Source organism: Pygoscelis adeliae, unplaced genomic scaffold, assembly GCF_000699105.1.
Source record: "Pygoscelis adeliae isolate BGI_AS28 unplaced genomic scaffold, ASM69910v1 Scaffold38, whole genome shotgun sequence".
Taxonomy (NCBI): Eukaryota; Metazoa; Chordata; class Aves; order Sphenisciformes; family Spheniscidae; genus Pygoscelis; species Pygoscelis adeliae.
The window spans coordinates 182,166-203,455 of record NW_008825614.1 but is presented as its reverse complement, the minus strand read 5'-3'; the positions used below and the strand labels follow the sequence as shown (position 1 = coordinate 203,455).

General features: G+C 45.5%; 1 protein-coding gene across 2 annotated transcripts in view; it reads left to right on the top strand.

Annotated features, from left to right (window-relative positions):
- The window catches only part of PRR5 (proline rich 5 (renal)), a 65,606-nt gene that overhangs the window by 6,468 nt on the left and 37,848 nt on the right, over positions 1–21,290 (top strand). Inside the window, exons 2-3 of one of the 2 annotated variants that reach the window (XM_009332793.1) lie at positions 9,321–9,434; positions 20,284–20,364. In XM_009332793.1, coding sequence (XP_009331068.1) covers positions 9,331–9,434; positions 20,284–20,364 — 185 coding nt within the window. In that variant the 5' untranslated portion in view covers positions 9,321–9,330. Of the gene's footprint in view, positions 1–9,303; positions 9,435–20,283; positions 20,365–21,290 lie in introns of those variants that run through there. The other variant, XM_009332792.1, reaches the window with a different exon arrangement.

Below are 21,290 nucleotides of genomic sequence, written 5' to 3'. Positions count from 1 at the left end.
GGGGGACCCACCGCTCGCCGCGGGCGAGCAGTAATAAAACGGCTTCCCTGGCAGCGTCTCCTCAGGTCGGGCGGCGGTAACGTGCATCCTGCCCGAAGGAAGCGGTAACAAGTCGTGAGGGGCTCTGTCGTACAGTTAAAATCTGGTTAAAAGCAACATGCCTGGGAGCATGCCTTCACAGACATTATGGTGCCTTTTTTATTGTTTTTTTTGTGCTTTACATGGCTGTTTTGGGGGTTTCCTCCCCATGCACCTGATGGGTGGGGGTGCTCAGTGCCACTGCAGCAGCCACCGCGCTGCTGAGGGGGACACACGGGCCCAGCCCAGCCACCCTCCCTGGCGGCGTCATCGCCTCAGGTCTTCGGCCCTTCAGGTATCATCAGGCTGAAACCTGGCGTGTGGCTCAGGTGAGCTTGAAATAAAAATAAAAAAAAAAAGTAGGCTGACACAAACGGGTTTGTCAGATTTCGATAGAGTGAGCAAAGGCTGCAGTTTCTCCGTGAGGCCAAGCTTTGTCTGTCCTGTGATCCTCCCCTCAGTGGTCACCCTGTCTCACCGTGAAAACGACAAGTTGGTGAAGTTTGGTACCAACCTATTTATAAAGACCAAAGTATCTTAAAAGGACTTGAGACAGAGATTTAAGCGTGGACCTCACCACAGTCCAGGCTTCCCTGCTTATGAGACGTTTTCAATTTATTTGTTTTTGCAATGACGTTCCCAAAATGGAGTATCACCACAGGAAGTGATTCCAGCAAGTGCTGGCTGCAAGCCTGGGACTACCTGGCCTATGGCGTTCTGTATGAAGGAGCTGTACATCCTAGAAACATGGCCCAGGGCTTTCAGTAGCAGGATCCCAGTGGTCCAGCAGAGCATCTGGGAGCCTTGAGATAAGTCCTTCAACCTCTCTGCTTCGGAGTGGGAGAGCTCAGTCTGTGTGGACTTTCAAACTGCTGGTCCTAGAGCAGCAAGCATGAAAGACTTTTGATGGCTCACAGCTCCCGATGCCATGAAGCCTAAAACCTTTGTGGTCCCAGCAGTTTTCTGAGAGAAAAAAAAAAAAGGAATTTTAGTTTTCCATACATTTAGAGAATTTGAACTATTTTGCAATGAAAAGTTGATATAGCCTGAGTTTGGAGAACAGATCGTTTGAAACGACTAAAGGAAGCCTGGTGAACAAGAAAGCTGGAGCAGCAGGACTCATCAGGAAAAAAAGACAGGGAAGATACCACAAAGCTGCTGAAGATGCATAAACCTTCTGAATGACACCTCTGTTCTTCCATTGCATCCCTCAGTAGCTTCAGGAGGCTGGTATTTACGCTGACTTTAGGGAGGGAGGAGTACCTTGACTAGTTATCTAGCTGTCGCTACGTTATGGGGGAAAAAAAAATGTTTTCTGGAAGGAAACATAATGGAATTTGCCTTACCTCTTCGATAACAGGGTATTCCTTCCAGGTAATAATTCAAACGGTGATGTCATGTTGATGTCTGATTGAAGATTGAGACTGGCTAATGAGCGGGAGTGAGAGTGAAAGGAATTTTTCCAAACCTTGCCGTGGAGTCTAAAAAATTCCAGCACTCTGCCCTTTGAGATAAGTTATTTCCCAGAGCATTCTGAGAAAATACTGACGTGATATATACTGGGAGGTCATAGTGCTGGACCTGCTGACCTGGTGAAATGAAGATTTAAAGGTACAAGTGTAAAATAATTTGTGTGATGAAGGCGTTTTTTACCCTTGCTGTTTCCACTGCCCAGTATCTCAGTCTGCAGGGACTGTCTCAGCATGTGTGTATGAAAAGATGGCAAAAGGTCCCCATTTGTAAGTTCCTAATGAAAGCTCCACCATACTGAACGCTAGAGACCAACTACACAGCTAGAAGTTGCTATTTTGGATTATCTTTAAAACCTCTCTGGTGATTTTTCCATTCAGAAAAATATCCTTGTGGTGCCAAGGGAGAGTGGTACATTTTCTGAAAAAATCCATTTGTATTGAAGGCCAGGCTTTTGTGACTTTTACAGGGCTACAAGATTTGTTCCGGAGAGGTATAGTACTGTTTGAGTAACAGCAGCGTAGTACCACCAGAGTCAAAGATCCCCCAAATTTGCAGAGCTGTCTCTTGCATTGCTCAGTACTGAAGTGATCTCCCTGACTTATGCACAGGAGGTGGCAGTAATCTCAAGGTATGGTTCATGCTTCCAGCCACGCTCACATTCTCATAGAGAGAGAATATCACACAAGTGATACCCTGGCTTTGAGAGTAAAGCCAGGATATCACTCGTAACTAACAGCTGGCCGCCAGTGCAGTTGATTAGAAACTCAGCTAGTTACTGAAGTGTGTTCTTTATCTTGGTGACCTTCCAAGGCAATCAGAGCCTTCTTGGAAGACCTTGAATCAGAAATGTTTGGATATAAGAAAAATAGCACTGCGCAGCACACAATTCTGATCTCCCAGGGTTCACAGATTTGGAAGGTGCTGTACCATATATAACTGTAGAAGACAGCACTGAGATACTGTAGCTGCTGCATCAAGGTCAGGGTGTTCTGGGATCCAATTAAAATTATGCAAGATAGGCAATTTAGGAAAGAATTCACATAGAGCTCAGGGAGGAAAAAAAGTCATATGCGTTATGAGCTCAGTTACTTTGTAAGATTAATTTTCAATTATCTCATGATCTTGTAATAAGAGCACAAAGTATTTTAAACGTTTGATTTGTTTATTGATCAGAACTCTGAAACCTTACTTTCTAAATCACAGTTATAGGTTTGACTTCCATTTAACAGCAAAGTTGTGGGCTTGCCTTGAAGTATAAGCTGGTTGCAATGGGTTGTGAATTCCGTGAGTGGGCGACAGTGAAACCTGGAACGAGCACGTCTGACACTCGGAAACCCACCTCCTTCCCTGGAGGAGATGTGAATAGAAAAGGTGGTAATGCCACAGGTCCTGTAATCCAGAGCATTGATCCTCACCTTCTCCAACATAACCATCGTGCTCATTCAGATCACTGTGCTGTCTTTAATTCCCAGAACCTATAAAGAGAGAATGAGGAGCAATGCTGCGAGCTAGGGGAATTGCCATTTGATGGAAGGCTTGATATTTTGGATGGGGGTGTAACAGGCCTATTCCTATCCTAATTCTCTCCTAATTCCTATCTCCTGAAGGGCAAGGATAAAAGATTTAGCTGTGTGCTATATTTTAAGAACTGCTTCTATTGTTATGCTCTGTAAACCAGGAATCTGCTGCTGGCAAAGGGGATGGGATTTCATGGATGCTTTGAGGAAAGGTTTCCTTACAGGTATTGCTAGATTCATGACCTGTGTTAGATTAGGCTGGTGACTGGGGACTTACTCTGAGCTCAGGGCCCTGTTTTGCTAGCTGGAGTACAAACGCCGAGTGAAAAGGGTAAAGAAGAGCTCACAGTCCAAACAGGCAAGACAAAGACTTGATTCCCGTAGAGCCAGCCGAAGAGTGGTTTGCAAACACTGTGTTAGCACCAGTGTTTTGGTCTCCTTTTTCTTTTTCCTTTCCTTTATATTTAAAAACTTTGCCTGAGGAAGAATTAGCTAACCAAGAAAGATGAGAAAGGAAGAGGGAGCGCAAGAGCAAAGGGTGACAGAGAAGCATGAAGGGAGCAAGGTGGGAAGACTGAGAAGCTCAAACAGTCAGTGAACAGATAAGAAATGTCGTCCAGCAGAAAACTGTGAAAAGAAACTAGACATGGATGGTTGCTGCAATCCGGATGGTCCTTTGCTCAGATGCAGGTCTCTTTCTGTGCTGAGAAAGTCTCCTAGGCACATTCACACTGCTCTGCCTCACACTGAACAAAACCGGGAAGGGAAGGTCCAGGAAATTGGCCCTGATCCTCCGCAGGTTGCAATGATAACGGGTGTCCTTGTTTGGTGCAAGCCAGTGTATCTCCAAGGCAGGCAGTGGAACTGCGGCAGCCATGGCTGCCTGCGGGTCAGGTCTGAAGCTCTGTAGGACGGACTGCGCTTGCAGGTGTTACTGCAGGAATGGCGAGGGGAGCAGAGCATCCCTTTCTGGCAGTAGTCAAAGGACTCTTCTTAGGTGTCACCTTCTGCTTGCCTAGGAAGGAGATACTGTCTTGAGCATTTTTTCTTTTTCACAGCATAAAAGACAAACCCCATGTGTGAGTCCTACATGCAGTTGAAGGAGCAGAAACCCCAGCTCTGTCTAAAGGGAGGCAACTGTGGTCATGTTGGTCACAGAACGCAGAAATACAGGAGTACACAGGAGGTGTTTCAGAGGATGGAGAGATGGCCCGGTAAGCCCAGGTCCCCTCCTATAAATCAGAGCTTGGCTGTGGTGAGAGCAGAAATAAAGTGAAGGACTAGCAAAACCAAGGCTGTCCAGTGACCAGCCTCAGTAAACAACAGGCAGAAACTGTCCTTGAGAGTGCCTTTATCTCCAGGGATTGCAGAGTCAGTGGGATGGAGGGGGAAGGGTGCAAATAGTGCCTGTTTGGTTTCGTACTTTCTTTATTCTCTTTATTCTTTGTTTTCTGATTATAAAGGAGCTTTATGTGGATATTGTAGCAAAAGAATTGATGAGTCATAAGGTTTGCAACTTCATTTCCCCCTCCGCTCCTTTTATTTTTCTCCTGATACTCACATCTCCTTCTTCCCTCCTGCCTTGCCCCTCCTCTGCTGGCGCAGCAGGACGTGCTGTGCCTTTAAGAAGTGTGGTTTTTCAGAAGACTAATTCCTGAGCTTTGGCACGTGTTGAGGCATGCCCTACGTTTTGTGGTGTGGTTTATGAAAAACTAAAGTGCATTTGCTAGGGAGGTTTTTAACTCCTTTCTGCCATAGATACACTCTACCTCTTTGTTCTTCGCTTGCAGAGCATACACCATTCAGCATTTCCAAAGCGATTTCTGCTCTTTTCTCCAAAAGAAGAGGGGAGATAAAGTGAAGCAGCGGGCTCCCCTTCCCCCCCCCCCCAATTAAAATTTATATTTATTGAGTTGTTTTTTACATGGCAAAGCTCTGGTGAATAAAGCTGAGATAACAAATTCTCTTGCTGATTATATCCTCCCACTGGCACCAATATCGCTGCAGTGTTAACCTGTCATTGCAGTAGCAGAACGGTGTAGCCGAAGACACATTGACCCGTAGCAGTCACAGCATTGGCAGCTTTATTATGAATTTCATACCTTGTGAATTTCTTAATGTTCCCGTTCATCAACATTACTTTTTGCTTCCTTTCCCCTCTCATCGCGGTCAAAAAGAAACTTGTAAGAAGACAGTATGATTGTACTGTGAAAATTAACATAGCATTAAGTAAATAAAATGTAGGGGTTTTTTCTTTTTTTTTTTTTTAGCCAATCTCATTCTTTTGAAACCAAGTGTATGCTTGGGGAGGTCTGCCTGGATTTTTTTTTAACATTTTCTAGGGGCAGCGATGCGATCTTTAAACCACAGTTCCTGGCGAGAACGTTGCAGGCGTTACAGGCATACCAGGTGGTAACTACAGAGTTACCCTTCGTGGTTATTTTAAAAGCCGTGTTTGCTACGAGGTCCTGGATCTGTATGCTAACGTTGTCTTGTAATAACAGCATAAAACCTCTTGGGCTGTCAGCCTATATTCATGTACCTGTATATTGTTTTAGGCCTCAAGATAGCAGGCAGGTCCAGGGGAGCAGAATTCCCCTACGTCTCGAGCACCGTGGCGGCTCCGGGACTTGCCGTGCAGTCACTCGCAGGATGTGGGCCCCAAAGATGAAAGAACGGTTTCTAGTAGAGACAGGCCTGTTTTTATGAGGAGAGATGTTGGAGGGGAAGGGAGGGAGCAGGAGCTAGGGCTGGATGTGCCTTCCACACTGAGGTGGTTGTGTGGCTTTGATTAGATCACTTCACCTTTGAGCTGCAGGTTTCGTGTGAGTGAAATAGTGGTATTAGCACCGTGTACGGCATGCTGGGATTAAATGAATTAATGTAACAGTACTTTACAGTCTCAGCTCTGTAAATGTGCTGAGTTGTTCTATTTCAGAAGCTTGTAGTGCTTGTTATTGAGCCTACGGGAGGGCCCCCGCCAATCCCCTGTCCTCCCCTCCTTCCCAATTAGTCTGGTCAGTGCTCTTATCCCTCTCCATGACCAATAGCGAGCAATCTCTGCCGCTTAGCCTCTTGATCTTGAAGCAGTGCTGTATTGCGACAACTCTCTTCACAAGTGGCTACAGAGGAACGGCCGCACTGCAAGCCCTGGCGAGGAGCTCTGTCTTCTGCATTGCCCTCCGGCCGGCCGGGCCCAAGGAGTCCCCGGCTACCCAGTCCCTGCAGCATCCCCTCGATAGTGTGCTGGAATGGGAGGCAGAGGTCCTGGGATCTCGTGACATCTCTGCCACCTGCTCAGGGGTGGCTTGGGCAAGTCACATCACCTTTTTCTTCTTCACTCTTAACGCTGAAGTGCGGATTTTATCTTTTACCTTCATACCCAAGAGCTGCTCAGGGCTGGATTAATGAAGGCTGTGAAGTCAAGGATGTCCATGGACGCACAGCACAATGTAAACGTGAAGTATTACTCTGTAATTATGGGTGAAGGTAACCCTTGTTGAAAATGATTTATTTTATCATAAATCAACATTTGATCAGGTGGAATCGTAGGAAGGAGGAAGAAGTGTAGAGAAAGCCTGTCCTCTGTTACCTCAATCTGAAATTTTTCAGGAAACTGGAATGCTGCCTCTCCCATGTGTTTTGTTCATGCGTCGACTCTGAATCTAGTACTGGTTACTGAGATTGATGGGGTGGCATAAAAATAGGCTGACTTCTACAGGTGTAATATTTCAGCATACAGACGGAAAGAGGTCCTTTTTTTTCTTCTCTTGGGATTTGGCATTTTATGAGGAAGCAAAGTACTGCTTTTTGCAGTGTTGTCTGGCATATCCAAGGTTGACACGGCAGCTCCTTGGGTTCAGTCAATTAGCTAGTTGAGGATTTTTGGGAAAAAAAGCAGACGAAACGTTATTATATAGGGGCTGACATACTGGCATCATCAGGGTACAGTTTATAAAGTCTCTGGTGCTGCCGAGGGATCAAAGAGTTAAAAATTCCAAGTGTTTAATCCAGTATAACAACATTTTGCAAGGCCTATCAAATTCACAGCAAGTGAGAAGCAGAAAAGCAACTGAGCTAGGTGGAAAATGAAACTAGATGGAATTATATTGCCACAGATATATCTAACTAGTTGTTTCACTTAACAGGGTAGACACACATTCACCTGAGCCCTCAGCAGAAGCTCAGACCGAGTTGTGCTCCCTTGCTCTCCCGGGCTGTATTATCCACAGAAATGGAGTGCCCTTCATCCGATTTGAACAAAGCAGTGTTCTGCTCTATCTATTTTTGGTCACTGATTTGTATGCTGTAGAAGCCATCTCATTTCTTAGAATACAGCCATATATTGTTGTGTTTGTTTTCCTTTTGCTGCTGTGTACATAGTGGATTGTTGTTCATTTGTTTGAAGGATTTAAACATCTGGAAGAGACCGGGGATAGCGATGTCTTTGTACATAGGTTAGATGTGGAACTGCAGGTCCCTTCCAAAATGAAACGTTATGTGCCATCTACTGCGATGCTCATTTGTATACTTGAGGGTTTTGGTGTGGGAAGGACAATCAATATAACGCTAATCCAAGCAGCTGGATAAAACTGCTACTGCTAAAACTAGCACAAGGTAAAAATGGATTTATTTCCCTAGGTAGTTCTGCAACTGGTTCCCATAGAGGTAATACCAAATATAAATTTTGGAAGTAAATATTTATATGCAATAAGCTTAGCTGAGTTTGGATGAGTAGTGAGAGGAATCAGTTTTTACTAAAATATGTCAGTAAATGATGCCCATAGGGCAGATCTCGCTGTGAGAAATTCAGTTCTCCTGTAATGTAAGCTTTGCCATATTATTTGGACACAAACAAATCCAATTATAGCCCAAATCTAGACAATAGGTTATCACAGATGAAAAGAGTAAGTAGAAAGTGGGGGAAAAAAGAAAGGATAAGTACGTCTGTAGTGCAGCCCCCTTCCAGTGAGTGGAAGGTTACTCTGCAAGGAGCCCTTGTGGCTTTTACCAGACTACTTGCAGACCAATGCCGTAGCAACAGAAGAGCAGTTCTTACGCTCTGGCTCAGTCTATCGCAAACAATTTCTTTTCTGAGAAAGCTAGTCGCTGTTTTGTTACATTACTTCCCAGCAGATGAGCCAGGCACTCCTGAATTTAAACCAGAACCACAAGTGAGTGACGGCGAGCTAAGCATGGGCTGGAGTCTTGTAGCAGCATATCCTTCAGCTCCAGTGCTGCAGTCAGAGAGAGAAAGAAGATTTTTCCTTTGAAGATAACACCTGGGGCTTTTGTAGAAACTAAGTATGCCCCGAGTTGTGCAGCTGTTATCTCGATTTAAAAAAAAAAAGGCAGAGAAAGTCAAAACGTCTGGCTCTCCTATGCACCACCAAAAATTCCTCAAAATGCTAAAACCCAAACCAGCACTTGTCATTCTGCAGTTGTGTTGCTTGTGAATACTTTCCGTCTTGTGGCTTATGTGACACTTCCAGCTGAAGCAGCCTCCCAGGCGAGCCGTGAGGCTGTGCTGTGTGTGTACGGGAGAGAGGGAGTGCGGGAGTGTGCGTATGTATATGTATGAGCGAGGGAGCGAGAGCGCGTGTGTGCAGTGTCGTAACGTGGCAAGGCACAGGCAGTTATGAAACTTTCCAATAAAGTCTCAGTGCGTCAGTATTGGCTGCTTGTGTTTTTTTTTTTTCTGCCCGTTGCCCTCCAGTTTCATTTCCATTTATGAGTGCAGAGAGAGGGAGGGAGAGGTTGAGAAATGCGCGCAGACCCCCCCAAGCCACTGGAGGAGCCGGGCAGTTCCCACGACAGGTGGAGCATGCCACCGCGGCGCTGAGCGAGATTCCCGGGTCGTGGTGCCCGGGGACGGGGGGAGGGGAAGCCCTCGCACTCGGGGCAGCTGCGGTTGTAAGGGGCCCCTTCAAAGAGCTGCAGCAGCAGCCAGAAGTTCGACTTTTATTTTTTGAAAGGACTGGAGAAATTATTAACCACAGTTGATGACGTCAGAGTTGATCTGATTAAAGGTTTGTTTTCTTGCTGGCAGAGGTGTGCTCCGTAGAGACTGGTTCTCTCTTCTTTTTTTTTTAAGTTTCTTTTTTGAACAGCAAACGGAGGGAACTGCTCGCATTGCTGCTGCTGCTGCTGCCGCTGCTGCTGCTCCAGCTGCGTGTGTGTGTGTGTAAACAGGATGGTGTATCTGTAGCTGCCACGCGCAAACACACATTTGACCATGAGGACTCTTCGCAGGTTGAAGTTCATGAGTTCGCCCAGCCTCAGTGATCTGGGCAAGAGAGAGCAGGCAGCCTTGGATGAGCGGGGGACCCAGCAGCGACGGGCCTGCTCCAACGCTACCTGGAACAGGTAAGGTCTCGCACGATGTGCCGACTCCCCTGCAGCCTCTCCACGCTCCCGCGGCCGTGGTTAACGTGCAGGTAGCCACTCCGTCAGCTTGCAGGAAGGGCTGCCTTGCTCCCAGCTCGGCAAGATTACAGTACGTCAGGCTTCTGCCTTGGTGCGCTACACGTACCGGAGTTCGTGTTCAAGTAAAAGACGGGAGCGGCTTTTTTCCCGTTGCTGTTAACCTTTCTGTGAAGACTGATAGCAAAGAGCCTTTCCTGCAGATGGCTCAGCCTGCTCTTCCTTGTGACAGACAAGGACTTACTTCAAAGGGTCCAGCTACAAATACGACTTTGTGTCTATCTAGATATTCTCATTCGAGGTTGATTTGGTTTATTTTAGTTAAAAAAAAAATTACATATACACAACTATTAAAATACTTTATTTTTATCTGCATAACTATATATATATTGCTGGTTGTTGATACAGACATGACAAAGTCTACTCAATTTACTCACATTAATACAAATATCTCTGTGTGTGTGTGTATGCGCGCACGCAAGCACACGCACTTTGGACAGGGAAAAATAAGCCCTGATTGTTTTCTTTATTGTGTTTATACATCTGAATTTTATTACTGTTTGAGAAAAAAAAAACCCATGGAAACATTTTGTTGAGAAAACCATGCAAACATTTTGTTGAGAATGTGTCACTTAGCACAGATATTCAGAAGGCATCTTAATGACCATTTTGGTGACACTCTTAAAGATGAGTCTAAGTCTCTAAGTTGTTGGGAATTATATTATGTCTTTTTTGAAAATGAAATGTTATCTCCTGGGTCACAGCTTGGAAAGCATCATTTGTAATGTTTTATAATTGTATGGCAGTACAGCTTTAGGAAGAAAAATACCGGTGAACTATACACACATTTGTTAAAGGTATTTGAGTTCTGAGCAAAAAAAAAAAAAAATTATAAAATATCACATCTTCTGTCCCTCTCACCACTTGATTTGTGGTTTCATGCCTGCATTATGAATTAGTTGCCAGCAGCACACCAAGCAGTGAAACTGTACCGGTTACAAAAGAGACTGAGTTTCTGCTCAAATACTGTGCTATTTGTATGACCCGGAGTTGCCCTCAAGGTATGGATGGTGGCGGTAATTAAAGGCTAGATTGGGCCACCTTTGCTCGTGCCCAGTTGGGGTTTCACTTGGCCAGTAGCCCCATGGGAAGCAGCAGGGAGTAAGATACTCCTTGGTGTGAACCAAGGTGGCAGAATATGGTCCCCAAAGCCTTTTTGTGATGGTGTGCTGATGGCTTTTATTGGCAGGAATTAGCGTTTCCAGGTCTTGCTTGCGGGGAGGGAGCTGTGGAGGCAGATGCGAATGGAGAACAGGTCACGCACCAGACTTGCCGGGAGGGGGAGAGCTCCAGGCTTAGGGGCAGCTGACGTTCAAACCAGAGGGTTTTCCTAAGGGAGCCGGAGCAAGAGTTTGTTATTTTTAATTTGAACAAGACAGGTATAGCTCTGGCCAGAAGTGGTTGCCTACCACTGAGCTAGACTTCTGCGCGTTTCATCCACACGATTAGACAACCATCCCATTGCCTGTTCCTGGACTAGGTGTCCGCAAGTCATCCTGTCGCTGCTTTGCGTGAGCTCGGGCCTAACTGTGCTTTCCTGCCTTTTCCCTGTGCAGGGGTCGCCGGGCCATCCCTGCTGTTTGGTGGCACGTGCCTCCGAAATGCCTTGGGAGCACTGGCAGAGCTGCTGTCGTGCGGTGGCAGGCTGGTGCTACCTGCGGTGGCAAGTCAAGTGGGCATTGCATGCTAGTGCTAACAGCTGCCTGAAGTTATGGCAAGTAATGCAGATTACAAGCCAGTCGCACTGCATGGGCAAAGGGAAGGCCCTTTATTTCTTATTTAACAGTGCAAGGCTTTCTCCTGAGTGAAAGAGAGAGTGAGGGTAATTCTTCTTTCAGGCGCAAAGACTTGTATCCTCGCTGGAGCTTATCCTCAGGAAAGCCAGGGCTTAAATGATGTTGGATTAATTGTATTAGGCAGAAGCCTCAGTGGATAACTTCTTACCACCAGTGCATGCCCATCTTGGCATGTGTAACAGGGTCTCTGGTCTTGAGGGAGTCAGTGCTCATCTCTCCTGGAGAGACCGTAATGACAATGTGGCAAACTGGGTGTCTAAACTTTGACTCATCAGAAATCTCGGGTGGGTTTTGAAAATCTTGGGCTGTGGAAGGTTTTTAATTTTTCCCCTGCAAAATTAAAATACCCCAACAGAGGACTAGCATACCATACTTTGGTTTATGGGAATATTTGTTCTTCCAAATGAAAGGATTGCCTGTGCTGTTTCATTCTGTGCCATATCGAGCGTAAGAGCTTGCTAATTGAGGAAGTCGAGGTGCACCGGCAGAACTCTTCCCTCTCACCAAGCCTGGCTGTTCTATATTTAAATGTCTGCTGGTTTCTTGCCTAATGTTAGCAGCTGTGCCTGGGTGTGGCATTTGTGTATCTGCTTTTGAAAGAGGCTTTGAACCAAGTTCATCAAAACTGATGTGGGGAGAGGTAAAGCACAACCCCACGGCAGGCCCTGCCCCACACGAGACTGCTGATCCCGTGCTGAAGGTCAGCTCTTTGAGGTGGAGCGAGGATGCTGCCTCGGCCCTGCCGGGGACCGCACTGAAATGCTGCCGAGCCGGAGTTTTGCTGGTGGGGTCTTCTGCAAGGTAGCAGCTCCGTCACCGCGGGCTTTTTCTGCAGAGGATGTGCGGCTCCCCTCCTGGAATCGGCTTGCGTGTGGCTACAGTCTGGCTGCCCGGCAGCATCCCCTCCACCATCTCCGCTCTGTTCAGACCAGTCCCAGCCCTCAGACTGTTTATACCAGAGGATGCCTGCTGCTTTCTGACACCAAGGGAGGGCAAACTGCAGGAGCTTAATCGCAGGGTTTGGTGTGCAGGGGGCACATAGCACTCAGTGCTAGCAAGGAAGGTCTCTTCCTCCCCGATAACTTTCCTTCACCTCCAAACTAAAATGCTTTAAATCTTCTCGACACTGTTCGATCAAAGGGAAATCAGTGCTGAGCTGCTGTCTGCTGCTATGCAAATTAGACTTTCTATCACGGCTTTTTTGAGCTTGCTTTCCCACGAACCCCAAAAGATCTGTACAGCAACACACCGGCAGTGCATGTTAACTAGCAACCAACAGCAACATAGTGGAACAATATAGTTTCGTTACAGCTCACAGAATTTGCATTGGATTAAAATAGCTTAGATTTTTTCACTAGCATTGTCTTCAACTCCTTTTCTCCCCCCCTTTTCTGCTTCAGGCAAAAAATGAGGGCTGAATGCTGACTAAACCAATTGTACTGAGAAACTGAGGGTTTTTAATCTTGAGCTTGCAAGCCAGGGGGGCCCCTCTCAGGGCAAATAAAATCCGCAAGGTTTTCATTCTGACTGAGCTAGCACAGACTGCCTAATCAGGAGCTGATACTGTCTGAGTTGTGCTGTGGGAAAGCCTCTAGTCAAAGGCACTTAGGTCTTCTGGTATAAGAAAATGGGGAAAATTCACGGAAACATGAAGGAGTAGGAGATAGCAAAGAAAAGGCAAAGAAAACACAGATGAGATGCCTGTGACATTAGTGAGATAAGCAGTGAATCCAAGGAGACATACGGAATCAGAAAAATCCGGGCTAATTTTTACAGGGTTGTAATAAGCACAATAACTTGCTGTAAAGTAATTTTTACAGTCATGGGAACCATATTTCATCTTCTAATTAAAAATGAATGTTTTTTCAGATCACAGGGAGGCTTTTCTAGTGGAGAAAACATTCCAGACCAGCATATTTATCTATTACTTCTACTCAGAAATTTTCTTTCTTCCAATATTTAGTGTTTATTTAGAAATATTTTGAAATATTTCTGCCTGTCTGAGGATCACCACCTTTTTCCTGACCCTTTATTTGGACAGAGCTGAGCTACGGGTTGGGGAGGAGGGATAGGGGGGTGAAGTGGCCTTCCCAGCTGGTCAAGCCACCACTGCACCATGGAGCATGTGCCAGCCTTGACTACAGTAATAGAAAGTGGTGGTGGAGAATTGCTGCTGCTCCGCATGGCCCTCCAGACGTCTTTATACTTGCTTGAATGCAGCTATAATTGGAAAAAATCTCCTTAGTCCACTCTCTGTAAGAAATTTTCTTTCTTCCAATATTTAGTGTTTATTTAGAAATATTTTGAAATATTTCTGCCTGTCTGAGGATCACCACCTTTTTCCTGACCCTTTATTTGGACAGAGCTGAGCTACGGGTTGGGGAGGAGGGATAGGGGGGTGAAGTGGCCTTCCCAGCTGGTCAAGCCACCACTGCACCATGGAGCATGTGCCAGCCTTGACTACAGTAATAGAAAGTGGTGGTGGAGAATTGCTGCTCCACATGGCCCTCCAGACGTCTTTATACTTGCTTGAATGCAGGTATAATTGGAAGCCAAAATCTCCTTAGTCCTACACTCTGTAGAGATACTAACTCTTGGTAACACTTCAGGGAAGTCCCTTCACCTGTCTGTCTCAACTTCTTCATATGTAAGAGTAGTGTTTATAGTTGGTGAAGTGAGTGAACTAATGCCTCTAAAACTCTTTGAAGATGGAGTTTTGCAGACCAGCTTATTTTCACCTTTATGATCCAATGCGTAATTGCAGCCTAACCCTCTTTGCAGATTGCTTTACCTTGGGTAGAAATTTCAGAAACGTAAGTGGACTAGCAGCTGCAAGCTTATTTTGAAAGGGCTGAGACATCATGGAAAGCCTATGGAGTTGCAGCTGAACTGAAGCTGTGCTGAAAATGGGCTCTTCCCAATTGGATTAAGCTAGTTCAGGAAAATGAGGTTTTATTCTGGAGCGAGAGTGTCTTCAAGGAGGTTTTGATGGAAGTATATTAGGTTAATTATTGTTAATTAGCTATTCCCATAACTGTCCAGCGGAAATGAGTCCTAAGTCACTTAGTCACTTTTGAAAATGAAAATGTTGCCTTTAACTACCCACTACTCACAGGGTGTGATTATTCACACAGCATTGTTTTCGCTCATGGACTTCACCTGGAGCATTTGCAAACACTAAATAAAAAACGCCGTGATATTTTCGCCCATGCTGTTTGCATGCGAAGGTAGTGACTGCTTTAGAGAACCAAAATTACCTGTGTGCTGTGCACGAATGAAAACGTGGGCCCCTCCACCTGCTTTGCCAGGAAATGCCGAGCTGGGAGGGCCGCGGCGACGGTCAAAGCAAACAGGGTGTCAGGATTCAGACAGAGACTTGCAAGCCCAACTTTGCAGTTGTTCCTCAACTCTGTGGACAAACTGATTTGCGCCTGGCAGAAACCAGTGTTTTAATCACAATAGTTTTTCCTTCTTGGCTTCTTAAAAACATCACTGAAAGAACAGGGGTGGTACTTCAGTGCTGGGGGGAAGCCAGCCTCCTACCCGCCAAAGGCAGTGGTGTCTGGGTGGAGAACTAGCAACTCAAGGGGAATGTGTGTTTTGGTGGTATTGAGCTACTTAGGCAGTGGCTTTCTATTATGCAAAAGTCAGAATAATAAACCCCACCCTCCTTGTCTTGGCACTCATGCTGTTAGGCTGGATGGGAGTGCCGTCAGCGAGCATCCAGCTTTGTACTCTGGGGATTTACACCTTTCAGATCCCTCCGTGCTAAAGCCAACGGTGGGGAAGGTCTGCGCTGTGTGTGCTGGAGCTGCCATTTCCCATGTTCCAGGTGGCCACATAGTGAGTCCTGGAGCTGCTGCCGCCTCCTCTGGAGGATCGGGCAAATCTAGAATGAGTAGTCTGTCCATAGAGGTGAAGTAGGCTGCTGGGTTGATTTTTGTTGCTGTAAGTGCCACCTTGGTTGTAGGTAGTTTTCTTTTGGCAATCTGTGGCCACTGTGGGATAGATAAGTACAATACATTGCTGGAGCCATCTGACATTTTGTCTTAATTCTAAAGGCAGCCCCCCCAAAAAAATCTCGTCTCTGCAGTTTTCCAATCCTGATTTCCCCTCCTACAGCCAGCCTGCTCTAGCCATGCTTGTCTCTTCCCTTACCCATCCACTGACCTGTGGGAAGCCTCCTCCCAGGCTTATTTCTGCCCCACTGCTCGTCTCTCAAAATGTCTTCCTCTAGCCATAGTCCTCAGACCAAGAGTGACCTATGGCATATGTCTTTATAGAAAGGTGCCAGCACTGCCACAGCAATTTACCCTGATTCATACCAGTTGAGAAGCTGGCTAATGAATTGGTGTTGTGCTTTCAAGAAATGCCATAATCCCATAACACAGAGATTTGCCTTTTCTTGCAGTGTGAGGGTGGCTGTAGCTTGTTTCAAAGGTGCACTGCTCAGGTGCACAGAGCTTCCAGGTGCCCCTTGTTCCAGCAGAAGATACTAGTGGGGGAGTGTTAGAAATTGCGCATTTCCTTAAGCAGGAGAAAGTGCAGTGCTGCAGGAGTAGGAGGTTACATATGCGCTTCTGTGGAAAATGTATCTGTTGGTACAATACAGCAAACCAGAAGCATTTATAACCCTGGACATGCTGTATGGGGTCTGGTCTTGATTGGAGACTGGAATCTTACTCAGTACTCAGCATGGGCAATTCAGGAGCTGACCTTTTTTTCTGGTCTCTTTTGGGCTCTTTTTTGTCTCCTCTGCGGTGCTGTGTTCTTGTGCACACATTTACACACACAGCAACTACAGGGAAGGTGTTCAGCATAATATCAGTGCATGTGCGCACCCATTATTAACTTTCATGCTGTAAAAGAGTTACAGAAGGCAGTTTACAAGAGATTTCCAATTCAGGTTAACTATTAAAATATAAGTTTAATTACATACATTATTTACTTAAGCCTTGATGGAGGCTAGTCACAGGCACAAGTAAAGGTGATCCACCCACCGCAAGCATCTTGCAGGACTTCTGTGTGTAAGCAGCAGCTCAGATTTTCTTTACGCCAAAAGGTTGTACCGTTCTGACTAAACCCTTTCAAACAATCACTCATTATAGAAACCATAGCATTACTTTGATTTAAGCAAGGGTTGAGTTTGGTTTTTTCATTAGCTTAAGGTAACTAATAAACTAGCTTTTTATTACCCTGACACCAGCTTATGCCTCTGATAGCATCCTGGTTATTCCGACTCTTCTTTATTGCCTCTTGAGCAAGTGCGGAGGGCCAGATCGCGGTGGCATTCCCGTGTCACCTGCAGCCTGGGACTGCATGCCTGCACCCTGCATGCAAGCGCTGCTGTCTGCGATAGGAGGGAAAGGCAGCTGGTCAACGCAGCAGGGCCAAGACTTGTTTTCTAGACAAGGCAGTTGTCCCTCACTACAAGGAAGATTCCAGGCAGATTAAAAGATCACCACGAGGATGTTTTATGTAGGTGCAGTTCTACTACATGGGCAATAACTTAAATGCTCACAACCTATCCCCCTAAGTTCTTGTTAAAAAAGCTTGCTCTCTCTTATTTCTTTGAGGAATAATAATAGACCGGTTAAGCTGGAAAGAGAAAACCTCCCCCTCGTTTAGAAAGGAGTGCCAGAGAGAAGGAGAGAGAGTGCACTGGCTTCTAGGAGAGATATTTAGTCATTCTTCTCTGCAGACGGCTGGCAGGGAACATTGCAAAGTTCATTTCCGAATCAGAAGAGCGTGTAAAGACTGCTTGTTTTATTCACTACATTAATCGTACTTCACATATTACTCATAATATTAAAATACCCGTCGCTTCACTGTATAGCAGAGACATTTAGCTGCCAATTTTCAAATAATCGTAAATTGAGTGTGTCTGTCTGAGCCAGCCAAAATAAGCTGGGTTAGATCATGAGCGTATGTCTGTGCACGTGGGTGTAGGGGAGAAAGAGGGACCAACATGGTGGGGGGGAGCGCTTAACGCCTTGGAAATGTCCTCGAAGGAGCAAAAGAGAGAAGAGGATAATGTTTCCTATTTTGATGTGCTTGTGCGTTTCTCCACAGCGGGTCATATCCTTCACCTGCCACTTCTAATTTCCTTTTTCCACAGATGAACGCGGCTGAGCTTTTCTAGCAGTGCATGTCTTCGCTGTTCAGCGTTGTTGTGTGCCTGCATTTTGAATCTCTCAGTGAATAGTGGCAGTTTTACCTTCCAGCTCAGTCCTCTGCTCCCGGCAAGCACTGAAAGGGGTTGTCTTACCAGGGACCTGGGGAGGTTTAACGTGGGCGCCTGAGGTCCCCACACACACTCCACTGCCGCCTGGCGTAGCGCCTGCAATGAGATCCCTGTGCAGTGGGAGCAGCCGTGTGTGGCTGGATCTGGCCCTGAGCCAACCAAGCTTGTCCACCAGTAGGAAACAGGCTTTCTCCCGCTGGAGACTTTATGAACAGATACCGTCTTTAGCTCTTCTTCACAATACAGGGCAATCCCAAATTCTGGCACCTCCAGGATGGGCAAATCTGGTCCTCATTTTGCTTTCCAGAGCTCTGAAGCTGGTTGCTGCTCCGTTGCATGAGACTCCAGCGCAGTGTGAGCAGAGGGAGGTCAGCTGCAAAGCTCTGAAAAATTATGTTGCAGGGTCACCGGTAAAACCAGATCCCCAGGAGGGATCTGCATGCTGTAGCTTCTGATCCTCGGAAGATCTTTTCAGTAGATACTCTAGGGGTATCTACTTTATTTAAGTAGATTTAAGTAGATCAATTTACTTGATTTAAGTTGGTGACCCCCAAATACACCTCCTGAGCACTCTGTGGCTGGTTGTTACTGTTCCTTGCTCCTGCTGAGTACAGGCTGGGAGGTGGTATGCAGAATGAGAGCCACCCAGGGAGATAGTGCAGAGCAGGAAGACTTCTGCCCTGTGGTTTTTTTTAATAAGCCTTAAGATGTCATCTCCCTTTCTCAGGTGCAACATTGAATAGGAGGAGGCACACGCCAAAATCTGTATTTTCCCTTTGCGATCAGGAGGATTGTGGGAGAAGAAGAAAAAAGCAGTGACAATAATGGCATGTAATACTGCTACTGATAATTACACTCATTGCTTTTGTTATGATTTTCACAAATATATCTTAAAACACCCTTTAGTGGTCAGTGTCATTATCTTTATTTTACACGTGGGGTAACTGAGGCAGACAGAAGCGAAATAACTTGCAGTCACTGCCAGTGGTGGGAATGGTCGTTTCAGTAAAAGCAGTCGTATTAGAAACCAAGTAGCAGTAGTATGAGCAATGGAGCTGATAAAGGTTGCTTTCTTGTGTGTTAGTGTCAGGAAGCTAAAGCATCTGTGTGCATGTTGAATAAAAGGCTGATCTCACCCTGCAGTATGTTCTTGGTCACTAAAAGATGCTCCTTCTACCCCAACTGAAACCTAGAAGACCTTAATGTTTTGGGGACTTCTGCTCCATAGTTAAATGTAGAAACTGCGAAGCGGTTCCAGGAGTGGAGGAGCGGGGATGAGCTGACAGGCGGAGGGACCACGTGAGTCTTCTTTCCTTTTGGAGTCAAAGCTGTGAGGCTATAAAAGGTGGCACTGGGTTGGGGAAGCAGAATGAGACTTCTACTCCCTTCTACTAATGCTGGAACAGGTTTGGTCTCACCTTTCACTGGCATTTCTTTACCTTTGTCCTCAGACCTAAGCTCAGTGATTTAGGCTGATGTGTCATCACGCTAATTGTGTTGGGTGTATTTCAGGAGCATTTCAGGGCTTCATCTTGAAGCATATACTCAATTCAGTAATCCTTCGAGGTGCAGTCTTGTTAAGTTCATGGGACCAGTAAGCATCCCTGCTAAGCATGTGGATTGCCAGGTACCTGCAGTACCTGGCAGGTTTTTGCCATTCAGCGTCCTAGAATTTATGGGGCTGCTGGCTATACACCCCAGGGAGACGGGCAGCGTTGGGTATGTGACTTTCTGTTGAGCTAGAGAATTTTGTGGTTTGCATCTGATTGCAGCAGAAAGTCACCACCTCTAAGCAACATCTGCTTGCAGAACAGTTACAAATGGCATTGAAAATGAAAAGGGAACATTTTTGTAGGACAGATGGTTTTGCCTATGCCTAGCATCTCACTGCCTCTCTCGCTGTCCGCCTTAAAAACTCTAGACCTGTTGTTCTTTCAGCGCAGCCTTGGTTTTCCTTTAGCTGGAGCAAGAGCGTAAATCTTTGAGAAATGAGTAAGTGGTAATAGGAAACAGTCTTTGTAACCAATTGCCCCTTTTCTATTGTTTCATTTTTGAAAATGAATGAGAGATTGGTTAAATTGACTTAAAATTCCTAATTGCTCAGTGCTTCTTTTATGTTTTTTTTTAAAGAAGTAACCATTCTTGAGATTCCATTCCAGTAGAGGGATGCTATATTTGTGGGTTAAACTTCAGGTATAGTGTCCAGCCTGGATAAATGCTGACTTGTTGATAAAGAAATCAAGTAACCATAGCTCAGACAAACATATGCCAACAATGCCGGGAATATCGTCACTGATCTCATAGTGAAGCTGTTAATTGTCTCTGTGGTGAGCCACAGAGACAAAAACATACTAAAAAAGACTTCAAATATACTTAATATATGAATATATTAAAAGTTAATATACGTAAAGTACCTAAAATATATAAGCCTAAGTTTTCTGAAATTACTGATTTCAGATGTGCGACTGTTGAAATTACCAAGTTGGAACAAATCAAAAAGAACTGATTTTCAAAGACGTCCTATTTTCTAGGCAATAATTCCCTTTAAGGCATCTGGGATGGGGTACCAGAAGTCATCTATGACTTTTAAAAAGGCCCTGCAGTGTCTAGGCAGAGATGTTAGGCTTATTGTGGAAGTGATGCCCTTCTAAAATGTGATCGGGTGCTAATGACTCCCAATGTCCTCTTTCAGTATCCACAATGGAGTAATAGCGGTGTTCCAGCGTAAGGGTCTCCCGGACCATGAACTTTACAACCTCAATGAAGGAGTCAGGTAAGAGACTCGACTCTATGCAAGGTGTTATTAGCCAGCGTGCACAGTACTGTTTGCTAGCACTCGCACTTGAAAGCTGCTACAGCAGTATTACAGGGTTTTTTTCCCAGTGGTAGTTTCAACCAATACAGTCAATTTGGCCTCAGTGAACAGCTGTTGCCGATGTGTAGCGAGAGCTGTGTTCCTCCTTCTGCAGAGGAGGTATTTAGCTGTGAGGAGGATGGATTATTTCAGAGTCTGTCCTGACGTACTGGATTGAAACTAAGGAGGGGAAAACCTGGACCCCTCTAGTAATGCAGCCCTGTACCACTGCAATGATGCTGCCCTTTCCATAGGTGCCGGGCCTAGCTCTGAGGTGCTTCCCTTGCATCTCGCGGAGGATGTAAAGCCTCCAAGCGCTCAGTGCGACACGGCAAGGAAAGGTGGCCTGCCTGGTGGTCCCTTACATCTAGCTGCTCCTTCCATTGCAGGCTGAATATGCTGTACATGTTAACAAAGCTGTCTTGTCAGCACAGTGACCTGAGTGACACAGTTTTAAGGTTCCTGTTTCTTTCTCATACTGTGATGATACTGTTTGCCACAGACTAAATACAGACCAGTGAGATTTATAATGGGAACTTTTTTCCCTGAAAAAAAAAAAAAAAAAAAAAGAGAAGGTGAAAATCCTACCATTCGAGTTAAGTTACAGCTGCAAAGAAAAGTTTGCCAAGAGATAAGCTGATATCTGGATTTACAGCACTTCACATTTTACTACTTTTTCTAGCACTTACTATTACTTACTAAACCCTCTCTTACTGACAAGGGCAAGGTAGCAGATTTCCTCTTAGAAATTTGTCCCAAGGCTTTGAAGAATAAACAGTGGAAAAGAAGCTGCACTAACAAAAGACAGACAGCTTATTACATTCTCTGGCTGTCTTCAGATAAGA